The 22,238-nt window shown below is 38.4% G+C and overlaps 1 protein-coding gene across 8 annotated transcripts in view; it reads right to left on the bottom strand.

The window, feature by feature from the left end:
• Positions 1 to 22,238, bottom strand: part of FAM13A (family with sequence similarity 13 member A) — a 369,758-nt gene that overhangs the window by 108,392 nt on the left and 239,128 nt on the right. For all 8 annotated transcript variants that reach the window (XM_027600469.2, XM_027600471.2, XM_027600470.2 and 5 more), the window contains one exon: positions 21,338 to 21,501. In XM_027600469.2, coding sequence (XP_027456270.1) covers positions 21,338 to 21,501 — 164 coding nt within the window. The remainder of the gene's footprint in view (positions 1 to 21,337; positions 21,502 to 22,238) is intronic.

The raw sequence follows: 22,238 nt of genomic DNA on the forward strand, positions 1-22,238 counted from the left end.
CGACTGTCCTGTCTCTTTAATCAGCTGACCTTGGTCATCTGAAGTAGGGTGATGATCCTTCTGCCTCCATTCAACTGATCTCTAATGCATACATTTCACTATCAGAGTGAGTTTCCTACTGTGACTGTGATCTGCTCACTCACCACTCACCCTTCTGCTCAAAACCTTCATTAGCTCCCACCACCTCTTCAATGAACCCCAATTCTTCAATATGATGATTAAGACTCTCCACCAATTAACCCCAATTGCCTCCTCCAGTTCAGCTGCTTATATTTCCTAAAGAAATCACTCCAGACATAACGGGACACTATTTTCGAATCTGCTCTAAACTTTTCTACCCCAAGCACTTGTTCATGCTGTTCCCTCTGGTCTGGACTACTTTCCCATTCCACTTTTTCCTGGCAAGATTCTATGTATACGTCAGTGTCAGTCAGGCTTAGGACGGTTAGAAGAAATCTCTTTCCCCTTTTAAGTCCTATAGCCCTTTACGTCTCTAATGATATTTAACTTTTCTCCCCCCCTGCCCAGTTTTATTATTTGAATCTATATGTTATTTCCCTATTGTAATATAAGATCTCCAGGATAAGAACTCCATCTTTCCTGTAGCAACTACACAGAACACTCAGTAAGTGTTGAATGAATGCATTGATAGGTCAAACACTCTTCCAGAAACAAAAGCATAACTCCTTTGATTAGATTTTAATTTATCAAGCAGTATTTCCATCCCCTTTTTAACATAGCCCTTTGTAGGCCTACACTTAAGATAAAGTAGATGCCTAATGTAGGTTCAGATAAAGAATGATAACCAGTAACTGATGACAGAAATAAATCACTTGAGTTTACACAATGATGTGCAATTAGAGATGTACAAAGTAAGACTGTAAGATTCTATCCAAAACTTTTGAAAGCTTTTAAGCATTTTACATTATCCAGTTTCTCCTGGATTGTCTATTCACTTTTCTACACTTCAGCTGGCTTGTAGACTTCTAATTTTCTTACATAATTTCTTCACCAGATTCCAAGTGTTTGGTAATACGTGTGTTTGCCCTTGTGCTATCAAGAGCAACCACTGCTCCAAAAATGATGTGGCTTCGTTTGTTTCAATTTCAACATCAATTTGAAGCAAAGAACCAAGAACATTTCTTGGCCACATTAGTTTGCTTTCATATATTGTCTTAAAAATCAGACTGATTTACTTCCTAAGACAAAAGGACATATTAAGACAATTTCTTCCTTACAAGTTTGGTAACAAGGTTCTCCTTAGGCAAAGTTTCTTCCTCATATTTTTATCAATCTTTGTAAAAAGCACTAAGGAGCAATGGCTTCCAAAAGACAGTCACACAGGACTTATAAGTGGTAATGACTAAATCTGAAAGGAGTTTGTCATAATCATGAAGCCCCTATTTTTAGGGTACATAAAATTTCAATACTCTGGTATTGCTGCACAGGATCCTGACTAAACTTGCTCTCTGGCAATCTGTGTTAGAACACTAGTGAATTCCAGGGCTCAAGAGAACATCATCCTCATCCAACAACAACAAATGTCAAAAAAAAAAAGGGTGGGGGAGTGGGGAGGAACTAGAGAGGTATATATGTAAGGCAACTACCATTTCTTAAGAACCTATGCTGTGCTCATTTTAATAGATGTGGAAAGGAAGAAGTTAATTAACTCGAACACTCAGTAAGTGGCTGACATGAAGTCAGCATCTGAACACTGCAGGATTTCCACTATATAACAGCTCTTACAGATAATAAAGTATTATAGTTACCTGTTGATATTACATATTATCAGTAAGCTACAGGAAATAAAGAATCCCTTTTCTTTTCATCTGAGGCTCATATTTAGATGAGTGTGTGTGTGCGTATTATAATATCTTATAATGCTTGTTTGAACGAAAGACATACACTGGATGAGAACAAACCTTTTCTGCTATACTGAGTTAACATTGTGTGTGTGTGTGTGTGTGTGTGTGTCTAGTGGTAGCAGCCAGTTGTAGCTGCAAGGGGGGAAGGAGGTGGTTGGGGTGGGCTGTTGAGGGAAAGAGGAAGATAGAAATAAAGATGGAAAAATGAAGCTTTATGTGGCATTCTTAAGTGTATTCCTCTTACTAAGAAATTAATATATGGAAATGACAGATGGGCTATCACTTGTTTCTATGTAAAAAAACTATAGCATTTAAGAATAATTATTAAAATCTTCTAAAAGATTTATTTTAGAAATCAAAACAGTGACACTCAGAATAGGATCAAGCTAAGTGGAACAGGGAATTTCTAGTTGGGTAAACTATTTCCTTTTGTAACAACAGAGCTCAACCTGCTTGCATTACTTAAGGCCAAAATAAAAAAAAAATAAGAATATCAACATAATTGTTTTCTCATTTATTAGACTTATCTATGGAAGAAGATTGCTGAAAAAAATCCCACGGGGATAGAAATTATATAATTGGTTTTCCAAAGACACCTCTTTAATTCTAACGGTGGATCTTGCTTTCAATACTGTGTGGGGGCTTACTTCACTAAAATATATCTGACCAGCTTTGCTGGACCTCAGATGGCTCAGAGGGTTCATTTATTCAGGTGCTAAGATCCTACAGAGTGGCAGGGAGGGGGTGTCAAGGAGAACACTGCTTTGACAATAAGGCAGGGTTTCCAGGCCTGGACACCTGGAGATACACTACTCAGGCTGCCCTTCTTCACCCCCTTGGCAGCTTTGATTTTATTAACTGGCTCCAACATTCCTAATAGAGAAAATAAGATTTAGAACATCCACCAGGAAGACTGAGTAATGATTTCAAATCAAAAGACAAGTGCTTATATTTCATGGTACATGAATACACAGTTCTATAGAAATTCATGCAGAAGATTTCTCTATTTTTTCTTTACAAAAGTGAATTTCTTACAAAAACTGAGGGACTGAAATTTCTCCATAAAAAGTGGCTAAAAATAAATTCTTTGAGACAACTTACATAATTGTTCCCCAACTTTCTGGGACAGGGAAAAATCCACATTTTTGCCAGATGGAATCTCAGTTAGCGATCACTGCCAATAAATAAGGGCTCGAGCATATTTTCCTGGAATGGGACTCCGTGGGCATGACTTTCTCCAAATGTCCCTCGGGAGTCCAGATAATAGTGTTTCTGTTCTTACAAAATAAGTCATGTCCCACACAACAGCTGCTACCACACCTGAGATCAGCCGCCTTAAATTGTCCCAGTGAACTTTCACCCTGTTAAATGATATTTCCTGGCAGAGGAGAAGCAGGTTTCAGCAGAGCTTCCTTAGAGAAATGTCAAAGCTGTTCAGTGTGATACAGTAACCGACAGTCTAACTCTGTATCCATATATCATAAAACAAACCTCATACTTCTGAGACTTGAAACACTGAGCACAAGCACAAAATCTCTCAATGTCAAGACACTGGCTGGTCATATTTATTTACTTCAACACAAAGCACTGTGCTTTCGGGCGCCTGGGTGGCTCAGTCATTAAGCGTCTGCCTTTGGCTCAGGTCATGGTCCCAGGGTCCTGGGATGGAGCCCTGCATCAGGCTCCCTGCTCAGTGGGGAGCCTGCTTCTCCCTCTCCACTCCCCCTGTTGTGTTCCTGCTCTTGCTGTGTCTCTGTCAAATAAATAAATAAAATCTTAAAAAAAAAAACAAAGCATTGTGCTTTGCTCTGAAGCAACCCAATAAATAAATAAGTGAAAATATATTTAAAAACAAAGTAAGGGGAAGTAGTGATTATTTGTATTGCCAAGAATAGGTCACATAAAAAAAAAAAAGGATCACAATCATGGTGCCTTAAAGTGTCAACATCCCTACTGCATTTAAAAGTGCTTTTAAATTCAATGTCTCAGAGAACTGGGCCCATTGCATTAACTTTGTACATGTTATACGTTCTCTCTCTCTGGTGCTAGTCATGTATGGAGCATTATTAGAATTCACAATGAAACCGAAACAACATTTTTCCTCGTTGAATTTTAGTGAGGAGATACATACACTGAAAAAAGAAATTTCAAATAAATCAGGAAGCAAACTGGATGTATAAATTACTAAATAAAGCTAATAAAACCAATGATCCCCTCCATAGGCAATGCAATTGATTCACTATTTAAAGAGAGGGCGACTGCCTTTGGCTCAGGTCACGATCCCAGAGTCCTGGGATCAAGTCCCGCATCAGGCTCCCTGCTTGACAAGGGGGCCTGCTTCTCCCTCTCCCTCTGCCACTCCCACTGCTTGTGCTGTCTTGCTCTCTCTCTGCCAAATAAATAAATAAAATCTTAAGAAAAAATAAAGAGATGAAGAAAATGCCTTGAAAAATAAATTATAATTCCCCAATGACTTTCTAAAATATTACTTCAGGCAGACAACTCTAAAACATAAATCAATCCAACTTTAAAAGTCTAGAAACAGCCTAGTAAGATACTTTTGAACAAATATGAGTACTTCTGTAAATAATATCATCCTAGATTTTAAATCACTCTATACGAAACAGATAAATAGTATAGAATTTGGCCAAACCAAGTGATAACTGAATGGATTCTTTGTCAATAAGTGTAAATGAGATAATATTATCTCTTACTTCCTTTTCTGTCCATTAGTCCATGACCAATGCCTGTTCTTTTTCATGCTCCCCAACCCCCCCCATTTAAATTTTTATTACTCAACCTCTGAATTATAGCTTTTTCTTAATAGGTTTTGCTGAGTTTAGTCTTTTCCACCCTAAATCCAGATTGCACAGGTTTGATATTCCCAAAACACTGCTTTAAAATGTCAGAAAGTTCTGAAAGTTTTTCATAGCTTACAAAGTAAAATCCAAATTCTATACACACAGGGCCTTTCCACCCTACTCTTCTGTTTTCACACTCATCACCTTTCTCTCCTTCACTTGCCTGGGGGTCCAGGCAAGCTGAACTGTCCTCACCGACTGTCCTGTCCGCTTTCCTGCAGTTTCTATTTCAGGCATTTCTCCTAGCTTGGAATGCCCTTCTGGCCATATACCCACTGAACCAAAGCTTAGCTTGTCTGGGTTTCTCATATGTTGCTCCATCTGATTCCTCCATTCAGGGGATTTTATCTTGAATGAGTGAAGCCATAATTGCCAAGTCCAAAAGGAGTTGTCACTCTACACAATTTCTCTAAAATCTGACAATTACTACTTCCTCCTTGAAACATTTGTCATCCTTGATTTAAAAAACAAAAACATTTTTCTTATTACAAATTATACAGTGTATGTTCACATAACAAATTTACAGAATACAGACAGGAAAGTAAAAGTCAAACATAATCCATCACTTACCTAACCAGTGTTCAGTGTGATTGTATACATTTCACTTTTTCCTGTTTATATATAATACATATCATATACAATTATATATAAAGATGGGACAATGTGAAGGTACTTAATGTTACTAAATTGTATACTTAAAAATGGCAGAAATGGTAAATTTTATATATATTTTACAATAAAAATATTGGATAATGTACTGTATATTTTATAACTCATTTTATATAGTAATCAGTAATATATTTCTAATCCTCAAAAATATTTACTATGCTTGTCATATTAGATTTTTATCCATGATGATGATACTTTTAATCATTTGGTTCAAGTAGTGACTACCAGATTTCTCCACTGTAAAGGAGAAACATTATCTGTGAGATGATTGATACTGTGAAAGTTTAGACTCCAGATATATTGTGAGCATCTACTTTGAAGGCAGAGATAATAGGGCTTGCTGATGGATTGGTTGAGAAAGAGTAGAGAAATCTCAGATTTTTGGCTTGAGTAACTGGGTGAATAGTGACACAATTTATTGAGATGTGGAAAAACTTGGGTAGAAATGGGACCGCCTTTTTTAGACAGAAGTGTGAATTGGGAGGCCTGTTTTATATAGACTGAGTGTGAGGTATTTATTAAATATCTGAGTAGACTTATCAGGAAGCCAATAAGCAGGACTAGCCTCATGGGCACATGAAATGTGCAGTCTCCTGTGGCCCCGTGATGGGTTTAATGCTCTGTGTTGCTGTCTCGAAAAATTTTTTTTTTTAATGCTGTCTTGAAATTTTTAATAACTTTTTTTAAAAAGATTTTATTTATTTGACAGAGAGAGACACAGCAAGAGAGGGAACACAAGCAGGGGGAGTGGGAGAGGGAGTAGCAGGCTTCCCGTAGAGCAGGGAGCCCGATGAGGGGCTCGATCCCAGGACCCCAGGATCATGACCTGAGCCGAAGGCAGACGTTTAATGACTGAGCCACCCAGGCACCCCGAAATTTTTGGTAACTTTTAACAAGGGGCTTTGCTTTTTCACTTTAGGTGGGGGGCACCCCAAAATTTAGTAGGTGGTAGCACCAACTGGATATATCAATTGGGAGTATGATGGAGAGGTTGGAGGAAAACCAACCTCTGGAAGGTCTGGAAACAGTCTGGAAAATAAGACAGATTTTGCAAATAAGACTAAAAAAGGGTGTCCAATAAGACTAGAGGGAAAAGAGGAGAGTGTGGTATGGCAGAAGCAATGTGAAAAAGTTCTTCATAAGGGAGTAATCAGTTGGGTCAAGTGCGGCTGAGCTAGAGTAAGGTAAGAACAGTAGACTGATCTCAGATTTGGCAAGATGGAGACTGTTGGTGTCCTTAATAGGAACACTTTCAGTGTTGTATGGGTTGACGAACAGGAGGAATGGATACGAAGAGAGCAAGTATGGATACTCCTTTATCAGAGATTTGCTCTAAAGGAGAAGAGAGATACTTTTTCTGGGGAAGTATTAAAAAAGTGTTGTGAGCTATTACAGCATGTTTCTATCTGATGGGAAAAATCTAGAAGAAAGAAATTGATGTCATAGAGGAGGGAGGTGATTATTGGAATGCAGTCCTTGGGTCAATGAAAAGGAATGGGATTCAGAGTACAAGCACAAGGGTTGACCCCAGAGAGGTGCAAGTTTACTTCATCCACTGTAATAGGAGAGAAGGCAGAGTATAAGGGTACAGATATGAATACCTTTGTAGATTTGGGAGGTAGGAAGGTAACATCAGTCTTTTGTGATTGTTGTGTGAAATAAGATAAAAACTTTGGATTGTGCTATAGTATTTTATAGATCTATATATAGCTTTTATAGATCGTGTCCATTTCTCTATTGAACTGAGGTTCATGTTTTCAGAAAGCAAAGGCAGTGGTGAAAGAAGAGATGAGTTAGGATGCTAACTTATTTTTATTTTTGTTTTTCTAAAATCAGGTTCAGATTTTTGATAAGGGAACCAAAAAGACAATTCCATGGGAAAAGAATAGTCTTTTTAGCAAATGGTGCTGGGACAACTGGATATCCACAAGCAAAAGAATGAAGTTGGACCAATGCCTCACACCACATAAACTCAAAATGTGCCATATACTTAATTGTAAGAGCAAAATCATAAAACTCTTAGAAGAAAACATAAACATAAATCTTCATGACTTTGGATTAAACAATGGTTTCTTAGATAATACATCAAAATCATAAACAGCTAGAGAAAAAAATAGATTACTTGAACTTGATCAAAATTAAAAACTTCTGTGCTTCAGGGAACATAATCAAAAAAGTGAAAAGACAATCCTCATAATATGCGAAAACATCTGAAAAATTGCATATTTGATAACAGATAGTACCCAGAATATATAACTAACTCTTCCAACTAGTAAAAAGACAACCCAATTTAAAAACAGGCCAAGTATTTGAATTGCCATGTCTCCAAAGAAGATATACAAATAGCGAATAAACACATGAAAAGATGTTCATCGTTAGTCCTTAGGGAAATGCAAACCAAAACCACAATAAGACACCCTGCTACACTTAGCAGAATGGTTGTAATAAAATAGACACTAACAAGTGGTGACAAAGATGTGGAGAAACTGGAAATATCATACATTGTCAGTGGGAATGCAAAATGAAGCAGCCACTTCGAGAAATAGTTCATGGGTTCCTGAAAAAGTTAAACATAGGTTACTATATGAACCAGCAACTCCACCCCAGGCATTTACATAAGAGAACTGAAAACATGTGTTCATAGAAAGACTTGTACCCAAATGTTCATACTAACATTATTCATAATAGCCCCAAAGTCCAAGCAACCCAAATGTCCCTCAACTGACGAAGAGGCAAAATGTGGTGTCTACATTCAACAGAATTTTATTCAGCTTCAAAAAGTCATGAAATACTGACACATTATAATATGGATGAACCTTCAAAGCATGTCCTAAGGAAAGAAAGAGAGGCAGAAGAACATATATTCTATGACTGCATTTATATGCAATGGCAAGAGTCAGAGCTTCATAGAGATGAAATGTCACTGACCATTCACAAAGAGGAACAAAGGCACTCCAAATAAGAGGAACAATGTTAGCAAAGATGCAGAGGTGTGAAACTACTATGTCATCTTTGAAATAATGTGGTTGCAATGCAGCCTGAGCATAGGATAAAGAACTGTGGTAGAGTAAGTGAGGTAAGTAGATTGAGCCAGATTTTTAAAGAACTTGAATACCTTGAACTTTATTCAATGAGAAGTCCTCTTGGCTTTTATAGCACTCTCTTATGCCTCTTCTAAACCTCTTGCATTATTTATTTTTGTTAACTACAGATAAATTTGTCTCACTTAATAGACTGGGAGACCCCTAAAGAGAGCATGCCTTAGTTCTTTCTGGCTTTGCGGGGCCTAGTGCAAAATGTGCGGTACATAGAATGTGCCCACTAGGATTTTGTTGACTTTGAATTACTAAAATAAATTCAGTTAAGGCCACAGCAGTCCACATATACTTTGGTGATTTATAGGCTACCAAAAATTATCTGCATATATGACAGTTAATTTCCTTACTGTTACCTACCTTCTCTTTCATCAACCACTCATACTATAAACAAACTACATTTTGGCTAATTGAACATAATAAAAAATAAACAAAAAAACAAAAACAAAAAAGAAATCTTACCAAGAACACAATTAACATTTTGTATGTTTTATGTATTGTATGCTGTACTCTTACAATAAAGCTAAAGAAAATGTTATTAAGAAAATCATAAGAGAAAATAAAAAAAGAACTTTAAAAAAACTTTGTAAATTGAAGTTTGAATCCCAGTGAAATGTCAAAATCTGAATAGTCAGAGCAATTGTACTGAGTGGCAGATTTTGGTGAATGGGTAGAGAACTATTTGTTTTTTAATAATCAAAATACTTAGAGAAATATCAGAGACTTTCATTTTAAACCACAAGAATAAAAGGAGATTGAACACTGGAAAATATTTTTAATAGATATTCAGCTTATACGAAATAGTTCATCTGAGAAAACCTTGAAATATTTATTGTGGGAGCCAGTGGTGGTTAAGAACAGATTAGAAAACTATCTGTAGAGATAGAATTAGATATTTTTTTCTAATCCACTCTGGGACCTTGGGGCCTTTTACAAACCTACTTTTCTATAAACCTTTGTTAGGAAGGCCAGAGAGTAGGAATGCCCTGTCAGGGAAGTGTGTGGGGAGACCTGCCGCTGTGCTTTTCACAAGGCGGTTTCAAACTCTTTCCCCACATGGGAGCTACTGCAGTAAAGCCTGCAAGGTCAGCAATACAGTTATAACATTTGGTAATTTTTCAAACAGTATGATTAGGAATCTTGTAGCTAAGAATCCTAATTTCATTTGACGTTCACTAGTCAGTTCAAGATTCTGAAACTTGGCCCCACATATCAGAGCGTGAGACACTACGGGGAACACACATGTTCAGGAAATAACTGGAGTGCCCTTTATGAAGTACAAACATGGGATAGTTATGACTGCTTTCTGTGGCTGGATGGACTTTAGAAATAAAGAAAGTCATATTTAATTTCAGGACTTAATAGATTAGGATGCTTGAAGGACAATGAGTACAGTTAAAGTTGTTGAATATCGATTCATTATTAATATCATTTAAAGTCTGAATCTTATGACGTATACTACTGTTATAGCTCAGATAACAGGTGTTGTTTGGCAAACATCACGAGGCACACCCTTTCTGCCACAGGGTCAGAGAGTTGCAGAGACTGGTTATGAGCCTCATAAAACAGTGGATTACTCCTGTATAAATAAGCAACATGTTACCGATATAGGGACAATATCAGGGTCAGAGCCCTGGTGGGGAGATGGCCTAGAGATTAAGTGGGGAAGATAAGAGAGCAGAGTCGTGACTTCTGTGGTAACTCTAAGGGTAGGCAGTACAAGGTTCCCTGGGGTGAGGGGAGTACTTTCCAAAGACCCAAAGAGAGAAAACTCACACATAAAATTCTACTCTTTCAGAATCAGACCTCAACCTCTGAGAGGTGTAGGTCAGCTAGATGAAGAGAATGGAACTTAAACTGAGCACATATAAAAATGATATGACAATAGGAGCTAAGGCAGTGGCAACAAAATAGGTGCCTGTTAGGTAGGTCCTGTTGTGGATGCAAAAAATACCCAGAAGACACATTCCCTCTCCACCAGGCAGTCACAATCAGGTTGAAGAGGTAATTATAAACACACAAAAGGGTACAGTAACTGAAAACAGAAGACAGGCAAGAAGTAATTGTAAAATAATCAAGACATATATTAAATCTCAGCCTGCCAACAAAATATGTAATCTTGGGTAATTCGCCTAACTCAAAAAACATTTGTGAAATGAATAATCTTTTCAGAATCATGATTTTTTCATCCAAAGTTGCTTTTCAGATACAAAAAATCTTTTTTCAGAGCTACTCGACAAAACTGTGATATAGACAAAAAATGTCACATGCAGGGTTATTATAATTTTCCCAGCATTATTGAGGTATTGGCAAATACCAAATTGTAATATATTTAAGATATAAAATGTGATGATTTACATATACATTGTGAAATGATGATCACAATTAGGCAAATTAACACTTCCATCACCTCACATAGTTATGATTTTGTTTTTGTGATGGGAACAATTAAGATCAACTTCCCTAGCAAATTTCAAGCATAAAATATTATTAACTACATTCATATTATACATTATATCCCGAGAACTTATTCACCTTATAACTGAAAGTCTGTAGCCTCTGACCAATATCTGTCCATTTCCCTCTGCCAGTAGCCCCTGGCAACCACTGTTCTACTCTGCTTTTGAACTCAACTTTTTTAGATTCCAAATATAGGTGAGATCACCCAGTATTTATCTTTCTGTATCCGGCTTACTTCACTTAGCATAATGTCCTCTGGGTTCATCCATGTTGTTGGAAGTGGCAGGATTTCCCTCTTGTATTATGTGTGTGTATACATTACATTGTATACACCAAGAAATATATACAGATACACATATACTGTATATACATACACAATGGAATATTACTTCTACCACATTTTCTTTATCCCTTTATCCACTGACAGACACTTAGATGGTTCCATATCTTGGCTATTATAATTAATGCTGCATTAAACATGAGAGTATAAATATCTCTTTGAGATACTGATTTCATTTCTTTGGCCATATACCCAGAAGTGGAATAGCTAGATCGCATAGTAGTTTGTGAGGGACCGCCACATTATTTTCCATAATGGCTGTACCAATTTACATTCTTACCAAGCCAGTGCACAAAGCTTCCCTTTTCTCCACATCCTCACCAGTACTTGTTATTTTGTCTTTTTGATAAAAGCCCTTCTAACAGGTATGAGGTGATAGCTCATTGTAGTTTTATTTTGCATTTCATTGATGACTAGTGACATCAGTTTCATTTATCTGCTTACCATTCCTACATCTTCTTTGAAAAAAGTCTATTCAACCTCTTTGCCCATCACCCATTGAACCCATTCCCTGCCCCCAGCCCACTTCCCTCCCCTCCAGTAACCATTAGTTTCTTCTCTACAGTTAAGAGTCTATTTTCTGGTTTGCCTCTCATTCCCCCCCCCAACCAGGTTCATCTGTTTTGTTTCTTAAATTCCACATATAAGTGAAATCATAGGTTATTGTCTTTCTCTGACTTATTTTGCCTAGCATAAGGCTCTCTAGCTCCATCCATATTGCTGCAAATTTCATTCATTTTTATGGCTGAGTAATATTCCATTACACACACACACACACACACACACACACACACACACACTCCCATCTTTTTTTATTCATTCATCAGTCAATGGAAACTTGGATTTTTCTGTAATTTGGCTACTGTTGATAATGCTGTTATAAACATCAGGATACATGTACCCCTTCAAATCTATATTTTTGTATCCTTTGGGTAAATAACCTAGTAGTGCAATTGCTAGGTCATAGGGTAGTTCTATTTTTAACTTTTTGAGGAGCCTCCATACTGTTTTCCAGAGTGACTGCACTAGTCTTCATTCCCACCAACAGTGTAAGAGGGTTCCCCTTTTTCTCCCCAGCCTCGCCAATACCTGTTATTTCCTATGTTGTTAATTTTAGCCATTGTGACTGGTGTGAGGTGATATTTCGCTGTAGTCTTTATTTGTATTTCCCGGATGATGAATAATGTTGAGCATCTTTTCATGTGTCTGTGGGCCATCTGTATCCTCTTGGATAAATGTCTATTTATGTCTTCTGTCCATTTCTTAACTGGATTTATTGGTTTTTGGGTGTTGAGGTTCATAAGTTCTTTATATATTTTGGATATTAACTCTTTATCAGATATGTCATTTGCAAATATCTTCTCCCATTCCAAAGGTTGCCTATTAGTTTTGTTGATTGTTTCCCTCGCTGTGCAGAAGGTTTTCATCTTGATGAAGTCCCAATAGTTTATTTTTGCTTTTGTTTCCCTTGCCTCTGGAGACATGTCTAGTAAGAAGTAGCTATGGCCGAGTCACAGGTTGCTGCCTGTGTTCTCTAGGATTTTTACAGTTTCCTGTCTCACATTTAAGTCTTTCAGCCCTTTTGAATTTATTTTTGGGTATGGTGTAAGAAAGTTTCATTCTTCTGGGGTGCCTGGGTGGCTCAGGTGGTTAAGCATCTGCCTTCGGCTCAGGTCATGATCCCAGGGTCCTGGGATCGAGTCCCACATCGGGCTCCCTGCTCCTTGGGAGCCTGCTTCCTGCCTCTGCCTCTCTGTCTCTCATGAATAAATAAATAAAATTAAAAAAAAAAGTTTCATTCTTCTGCATGTTGTTGTCCAGTTTTCCTAACACCTTTTGTTGAAGAGATTTTTTTTTCCTTTGGATATTCTTACCTGCTTTGTCAAAGATTAGTTGACTATATAGTTGTGGGTTCATTTCTGCGTTTTCTATTTCATTCCACTAATCAATGTGTCTGTTTTTGTGACAGTACCAAACCATTTTGATTATTACAATTTTGAATTGTGATGCCTCCAGCTTTGCTTTTCTTTTTCAAGGTTGCTTTGGCTATCTGGGGTCTTTTGTGGTTCCATACAAATTTTAGGATTGTTTGTTCCAGCTCGGTCTTTGCCCAGTTTTTATTATTTTATAATTATTTCTTTGGAATTGTATGAGTTCCTTACGCATCTGAGCATTAATCCATTATCAGGTAATAGACTGCAAATATTTTCTCTCATTCCAGAAAAGACTGTCTTTTCATTTTGTTGATGATTTCCTTTGCTATGTGGAAGCAATCTGATGTAGCCCACTTACTGATTTTTTTTGTTTCCTGTGCTTTTAGTGTCATATCAAAAAAAATCACTGCCAAGACCAATGTCAAGGAGCTTTTTTCCAATATTTTCTTTTAAGAGTTTTATAGTTTCAGGTCTTATGTTTAGATGTTTAATCCATTTTGAGCTAATATTTGAATATGGTGTAAGATAAGGACCACATTTTATTCTTTTCCATGCAGATATTCAGTTTTCCCAACAATTTATTGAAGACTATCCTTTCTCCACCACATAGCCTTGGTGTTCTTGTCAAACTGTATTTGTGTGAACTTATTTCTGGGCTCTCTATTCTATTAGTATATGTCTCCTTTTATGCCAATACCATACTGTTTGATTACTCATAGCTTTGTAACAGTTTGAAATCAGGAAATGTGATGCCTTCAGCTTCATTCTTCATGAGATTGTTTTGGCTATTTGGGGTCTTTTGTGTTTCCACATCAATTTTAGGATTTTTCTATGAAAAAAGTATGAAGGAACAAATTATCTTTTATTTAATTTTATTTTTTTTAAGATTTTATTTATTTATTTGACAGAGACAGAGATAGTGAGAGCAGGAAAACAAGCGGGGTTGTGGGAAAGGGAGAAGAAGGCTTCCCGCCGAGCAGGGCGCCAGATGTGGAGCCTGACCCCAGGACCCTGGGATCATGGCCTGAGCTGAAGGCAGACGCTTATCGACTGAGTCACCCAGGCGCACCTATTTTTTATTTTTTTAAAGACTTTATTTTTTGACAGAGACAGAGACAGAGACAATGAGAGAGGGAACACAAGCAGGGGGAGTGGGAGAGGGAGAAGGCGGCTTCGGGCCGAGCAGGGAGCCTGATGTGGGGCTTGATCCCAGGACCCTGGGATCATGACCTGAGCCAAAGGCAGATGCTTAACGACTGAGCCACACAGGCGCCCCTATTTTTTATTTTTTTTAAAGACTTTATTTTTTGACTGAGAGAAGGAACACAAGCAGGGGGAGTGGGAGAGGGAGAAGCAGGCTTCCCGCGGAGCAGGGAGCCCGATGCGGGGCTCCATCCCAGGACCTTGGGATCATGACCTGAGCTGAAGGCAGATGCTTTTAACCCACTGAGCCACTCAGGTGCCCCCGAAAGGAACAAATTATCTTAAGAGGTAACAAACATAACCTTCTCTGCAGATAGCATTTACTTATAACAATAGTTGCATTTTAGCAATTTGCAATCAAATGACTTTCTTGTTAGAGTTATACCCCTTTCTCCTTATTCCAGCAATTGTTTGTTTGGTTTTTTGGTACTTGTATTTTTAAAACAATGTTATTGAGATATATTTTACATATCATAAAATCCACATTATCAAGTCTACATTTCAGTGATTTTTAGTAACTTTACCAGTGGTCTAGCTATTACCATAAATCAGTTTCAGAACATTTCATTCCACCCAATAAGGTCCCTCAGGGCATTTACATTAATCTCTGTCCCTCCCTGGTCCCCCAGCCCCAACCCCAGACAATCACAACTCAACTTGCTATTTCTTTAAATTTGTATTTTCTGGACTTTTCATATAAATGGAATCATATGATACAGGTTTTTTGAGTCTTCATTCTGATTTTATAGAAAAAAACTAGAGATTTTCCTGTGGCCTTTAAGAAAATCACACATTTAAAGAAATACATTGCCTTTCAAAAAGACCATTACAATAAATAGTATTTAACAACTAAAAACCTAAAAATATTAATTCTGTTCTCTATTTAAATTCTAAAATTAAAAAAACTCTGAAAGTAATAAATACAGTGCTAGGAACATGAAAGGATCACTTATCTACTTTACATGTTGAAACAGATAGTAAGATGGCTATCCCTGAAGCTTCAAATTCTTTTAACATCTCAAACGTTACCTGTAATAGAACCTGTCTTTTTTCTTTTTGAGCATGGATATGTAACTTCCCCTTCCAGGAAAAATTTTTTTTTTTAAATGACTTCTGCCATTTTTTTTTTAAAGATTTTATTTATTTATTTATTTGAGAGAGCGAGAATGAGAGAGAGAGAGAGCACATGAGAGGGGGGAGGGTCAGAGGGAGAAGCAGACTCCCTGCTGAGCAGAGAGCCCGATGCGGGACTCGATCCCGGGACTCCAGGATCATGACCTGAGCTGAAGGCGGTCGCTTAACCAACTGAGCCACCCAGGCGCCCCCTTCCAGGAAAATTTTTAAGTGGCCTACTTCTTAACATACTAGTTAATGTTTACAGTTTTTCTTCCTCAGTATCTTTAAAAGGAATAAGAATATCAGATACACTGAAAGGAGCTGGAATGTTCCAGCCTTGCTTAAGGGATGCACTCGTTCAATAACCTTCTGATTTCTGTGAGTGCCTCTAACCCACCAAACTTGTACACTGTACTTACACTGTGGAGAAGGACAGGCATTGACTCCTTTGAAGTGGGCATGCCAGATCAGAAATTATGCTTTTCAGTCTACCGTGAATTTTAGTAACACACACATCTTAATTACAAAAAAGCTTTTTTTTTTTTTAAGAGGAGAGAGAGGGTGGGGTGGGGGGGAAAGAGAGAATTCTGAGCAGGCTCCACGCCTAGCACAGAGTCTGATGTGGGGCTGGATCTCACAATCCTGAGATCATGACCTGTGCTGAAATCAAGAGTCGGATGCTCAACCAACTGAGCCACTCAGGCTCCCCTACAAAAAAGAATTCTTGGGCGCCTGGGTGGCTCAGTCGGTTAAGCATCTGCTTTTGGCTCAGGTCATGATCCCAGTGTCCTGGGACCGAGTCCTGCATCGGGCTCCCTGCTCCGCGGGGAGCCTGCTTCTCCCTCTCCCACTCCCCCTGCTTGTGTTCCCTCTCTCGCTGTGTCTCTGTCAAATAAATAAATAAAATCTTAAAAAAAAAAAAGAATTCTTAACAGTATTTTAGTAACTGCTGCTGTGAGTTTTAGAAAGCTAATGCTTTCGGGCGCCTGGGTGGCTCAGTTGGTTAAGCGACTGCCTTCGGCTCAGGTCATGATCCTGGAGTCCCGGGATCGAGTCCCACATCGGGCTCCCTCCTCAGCAGGGAGTCTGCTTCTCCCTCTGACCCTCTTCCCTCTCGTGCTCTCTATCTCTCATTCTCTCTCTCTCAAATAAATAAATAAAATCTTAAAAAATAAAAGAAAGAAAGCTAATGCTTTCACTGAATTAAGTACTTCTGTCTTTGGCTTAGAATTCAGTATAAAATAGAGCATTCCACTGAACTCTAACAAAATCAAGAGATACTTACCCGTAAGCTTTTTTCATTAAATCACTCCAATTGTGAGAGATTCTATGAGGATTAGAAAAATGATTGTTTATATGACTATATCCTCAATGTCAATTTTTGACAATTATAGAAATATAGAAAAAAATGATATTCATCTGACTAATGTTCCAAGATAGAAATCAGCCAATAAGCAGTGATATCCAGCTCTTCTCTCGACTCACAAAACATCACATTTTATGTGTGTTACTCTCTCTGCTTTTATTTTTGCTGCCACCATCTGAAGACTAGAAAATAATGAACACATGCTGGTAACAATTCATATTTCTACTACATCTTAAGAAGAAATGAGACTATACAGAATTGAAATGAAGAAAAAGACCAAAGTGAGACAACCTGGGGAAAAACACTGAATAAGGCCTCAACTCTAAACATTCAAAATTATCAAAGCATACTGTTAGCCAAAAATCGCTCCTCAAAAGCCTGAGAAATCAGCCTTAACCTGTTGTTTAAAAATCACAGGACACTTCACCATTCTGGAAATCTCAGTACCAAAGGTTCTTTCTGGGTTGTTAACTGATACAGTAACTCTGCTGAAAACCAAACCATGAAGTATGTGGTGCACTGATATTAAAATGCAAACAATGATTATTTTTGTTTTGTAAAGTAAACCAAACTCACCAGATCATAGGTCAAACAAGAATAGATTTTGCTGATTTTTTTTTTCTTTTTCAAAGAGCAACTAAAAAATAAAAGATCAATACTAGGAAAAGTCCAGCTAAATGCTTCTTGACAATTCCTCAAAGAAAAGCTCGTAAACCAAAGTAAATCTTGTATTAGGGGCACCTGGGTGGCTCAGTTGGTTAAGCATCTGCCTTCAGTTCAGGTCATGATCCTGGGATCCAGCACCACGTTGGGCTCTCTGCTCAGTGGGGAGTCTGCTTCTCCCTCTCCCTCTCCCTCTCCCTCTGTGCACTCTCTCTCTAATAAACAAATAAATAAATAAAATCTTTCAAAAAAAACTTGTATTAGATAATGGGCATACTGTAATATATTTAATACACATTGCCAATCTTTCTAAGACTGGTGCCACTAATGAACTGTTAAGGAAAAAAGTAGAAACACACACACACTTTTAATTTATTTAAAATTTATGAACTAACCAATATCTTGTTCTGGAAAGTAACCACAAATGGAAACCACCTCATAAGTTCATTTTTGAAATGAAAATTGGCATAATACTCATTCTATTACTTCAAAGATATATAAAAGATTTAGTTTATTTTCAGTTAAATTTATTTTAATTATCTCCACCTGTCTTTTGACAATTTGTCTCACAATCTATTAAGAGGTATGTAAAAAGTAAAATCTCTGCATGGACACTATAGATTATGGATAGAGACGAGAACTTGGATGAGTCACTAGTGCATGACGGTGAGCAGCAAAGTTTCTATCTAAATCTTTAAGGCTGCCAAGTGTGAAGGAGTCAGTCTTCAAGGCTGTACTTTATGAACTTAGAAAGTGTATAAAAATTTGTAAATATTAATGCACATTTGTTTCAACTGGAGATATGCTGACCAGAGGAACAAAGAGTTGCCAGAGCAACATTAACTGTGCCTTCTCTCCATAATTGCACTTCTTTTTTTAAGATTTTATTTATTTGAGAGAGAGAGAGAGAGGGAGAGAGAGAACCAGCAGGGGGACTGGCAGGGGGAAAGGGAGAAGCAGGCTTCCCGCGGAGCAGGGAGCCTGATGTGGGACTCGATCCCAGGACCATGGTATCATGACCTGAGCTGAAGGCAGACGCTTAATGACCGAGCCACCCAGGCGCCCCCCCTCACTTCTTGATTTGTATCTCAGAAATACCAATTCATTCTCCAAACAGGAAGCTCTTTTCTTGTTACCTTTAGGAGCAACAACCTTTTTTTTTTTCCCTTTCATTTTCTGACTGGATGAATAAAAATAATGATATAAACAACTAAAATTTGCATTTTTCTTTTCATTGTTTTACATATAGCGTTCTTGGCATAATTCTCTGCCAAGTAATTTGGGAAGATAACATCTACACTACCTCTTGTCCCCCAGCCACTTGCCCTGATATTTAAACTAGAGAAGAAAACTTTAAAAAGGCCCAATGTTTCTGTGTCCATTATTCTTTTTCGGAACTTTCCTCCCTGCCCGAGGCCAGTTCCTCCAAGGATGACAGCCTTGCCCCTCAGTGGTGAGGGCTATGCACTGCACATGCCACCTCCCTCCCCGCTTTGGCACAGCGGCCCACCAGGGGCACAGCCTGCCTTCCTGGTCTCTGAATTCCCTCCGGATGCCTTGTTCCATGACCTCCCAGCTTATAAATCAGTTTCTTTCCCTCCGTGGACTCTGCCTGTTACACACACAACCGTGCCTACATTTCAGTCATTATTATAATACCCCAAATGGAGTCAAACAAACAAACAAAGCAACCCCAACCCTTTCTGGACCGAGTCCACCCCTGGAAGCAATAGCCTGTTCTCCGCCCTCCCTCAAAGCACAGGCTTGTCCGCCCGCCCCATCTCGGAGGCTGGCAGGTGGTAGTGGATCAGCCGCTTGGCCTTCTCGCTGGTCTCCCACCAGCACCCTTAACCTCTCCTTCTGCACTGGTGCCACAGGAGCTTCTCTAAAGTCCAAGTCTGCTTAGATCATTTGCCGCCTTAGATTCCTGCAATCACGTTCTGTAATTTTCAAGAGAAAATCCAAACTCTTTAGTATGGGGGATAGTTTTTCGCGATCTGATCTATTCAGCTCAGTCTCTTAGCCCGCCTCTAGCCTCGCCTGTGTTCTCAACCCCAGGCATCCCGAACCCACGGCTGCACCTGCAGTTTTCCAAGCTGTCCTCCCCACCCTGTGTGCCCTGGCACCTGCCTTTTTTCTTCCAGGAGCACCCTTATCTCGATCCCTCTGCCCAGGAAATTTCTACTTATTCTACTAGCGCTAGTTCACAAGGCATTTTCTTTCTGAAACCTCTCTGACCCTCCTCACCCAACGTGGTCTCTACCCTTCCTTTGGCCCCACACAGCACCCTGTGTCCTGTATTGGAAGCTCTTTAAGAGCACCAGAATCTTAGGACTTTTTCACCAGCCCATTTCCCACTGCTTGGACCATGATGGGCACCTGGTGTATGTGTGCTTAATAATCATATCAATTTTTATTCACTTTTCCTCTGTCTCCCCAAGTGCAGGACTTGTCTCTCATTGTCTGAATTGCCACCACCCAGCAAGTAGATGCCACACAACTAGATCTCCATAAAGATTAACAACTGTTGAAGGAACCAATAGTATAACTTCCTCCAAACTCTCCATGTCCCATTGATCCTGCAAGTGATAAAAGATTGCTTTGCCTAATATATCAACTTATCATGGTTCCCATCACCTACCCCACTTAGCTGAAACTTTCACTGGCTTCCTAGTACCTGTAGGATGAAGCCCAGGTCCCTTGCTTGGTTCTTTTGCATAGAAATGCACTTTCCTTGACCTTCACACACACACTCCTCCTCCTTCACATCTCAGCTTAGGCTTTCCCTGCCTACTCAAACTAAAATTGTCTCTGCATGAGTCTGTGACATTAACCTGATTTAGTTTCTTAATACCCCCACTTATTAGAGCCGGAATGATCTTCATAGGCTTTTTTTTTTTTTTCTCTAAGTGTTTTCCTATTGCCCCCTTCACTAAAATATAAGGTCCATAAACACAGGGCCCTGGTTGGCTTTGTTCAGTGCTGCATCCCCTGTCCTAACATTCAAGGTCCTCACTGACTTGGCCCCACTCCATTTTCCCAGCCTTACCTCCAACCAATTCCCCACATGACACCTGTTTGCTATTTCCCAAATACTTCCTGATGGGGCCTTCTTTTTCTTTCTATTTAAATTCTCTTCATCTTTTACAGAAATTCCCTCTTTCATAATGCAATCCAAAGTGGTACGCTCTTAACTGTATTATTTATCTGTTTAATGTCATAAATATCTTTCAGTTTTCTAGAGCTCTCTGTCTTGTCATGGATTTAAGAAATAGGTTTTAAGTTATAACGAAAGATTAAAAATTCTTAAAAGGAAAAATTCTATATGCTAGCAGTTAATAAGATTCAGACCCATCTCACCTATTTTAAGAAAACTGCATGCCTTCTTCAAGTATACCAAAGAGGTTTGCTTTCAGGCATAATTTGCAACATAATAGCTAAAAGGCTATATTCAAAATGTGTTAGTGACAGTTGGTCCTAGTAACAATTCAGAAGTCTATTTTAATTGCAAATAATATTGGCCACTGAACATACTATGAAAAGGCAACCAAAAAGTAATTCTTGCAACTTTTAACTCTGGGCCTAGCATAGTCCAATCGACTAGATAATCTGTCTTAAAATAACAAACAAAAAAATAAATGTAAATAAAATATAACAAACCACAAACACTTTTAGTGATAAGAAATTTTAGTCAAAAACATGGGGGCCTAAACATCAGAGTAGACAATACAACATATAACATGTAAACAAAAGAAACATGCCAACCTGGATACCAACTTTGCGACATTAGCATCCTCTGCTGAATTCACGTCATCCCAGCAGGGTTTTCTACGACTTAGCCACAGGCTGACCTGAGGAACGCCATCACATAGCTCTGGTTGTGGAACTCTGTGGGCCTGAATAGATCCCTCACTCCTGGATTTGGGGATCTAGAAAATAAAATTTAAGAGAGAGAGAAAGAGAGATTTTAAAAATCTTTCAAATTAGATTATTGAAGATGATTTATTCTGATTTATTAGTAACCTATTAATAATATTCTAGAAAAATATCAACCTAGTATAGAATTTAAAATACTTAAAAGAACTGTCAAATGGCAAAGGGCACAGGGAAGGGGAGAAACCAATACTTCCAACGAGAACTTTCAAACCATACACAGCCCACGTCCCTCTCCTGGATTCTCATGCAAATCTTCCCCAGGCTCACCTGCCCCCCTCCCCCTGCCCCGCCAGAATAACATTCTGTGTAATGACAGATTATGAGAGTATATCTGACTGGCAACTTGGAGTGAAGGAAAGAAGAAATAGAAAAAGGCAGGGGAAAAAAAAGGGCCGAGAACCACTGAAATGAAGGATGCCAATGTCAGAAAGGCATCCAGAAATATTTACTACTATCAAGTAAAATACACACCAGTTCGCTAATAGTTTCTGTTGTAATCTTCTTTTATAGGGCAAAGTATGGCCTAATACATTTTTAACTAAGGAAATACCTAGGAAAAAACCCACCTTTTTAAGTTCTTTTATATCTCTGGAAGCATGGGCCACAGAGTGCCAAATGAACACTGGTGTATTGACGTCTCTTATCAGAAGTTATGTGCTCCCTCCAATCCCAGAAATACCCTCATGCTTTTATATTAGATCAGAAAGAATGTGAATACAACCCATGTCCT

The sequence above is a fragment of the Zalophus californianus genome, chromosome 2 (assembly GCF_009762305.2).
Source record: "Zalophus californianus isolate mZalCal1 chromosome 2, mZalCal1.pri.v2, whole genome shotgun sequence".
NCBI lineage: Eukaryota > Metazoa > Chordata > Mammalia > Carnivora > Otariidae > Zalophus > Zalophus californianus.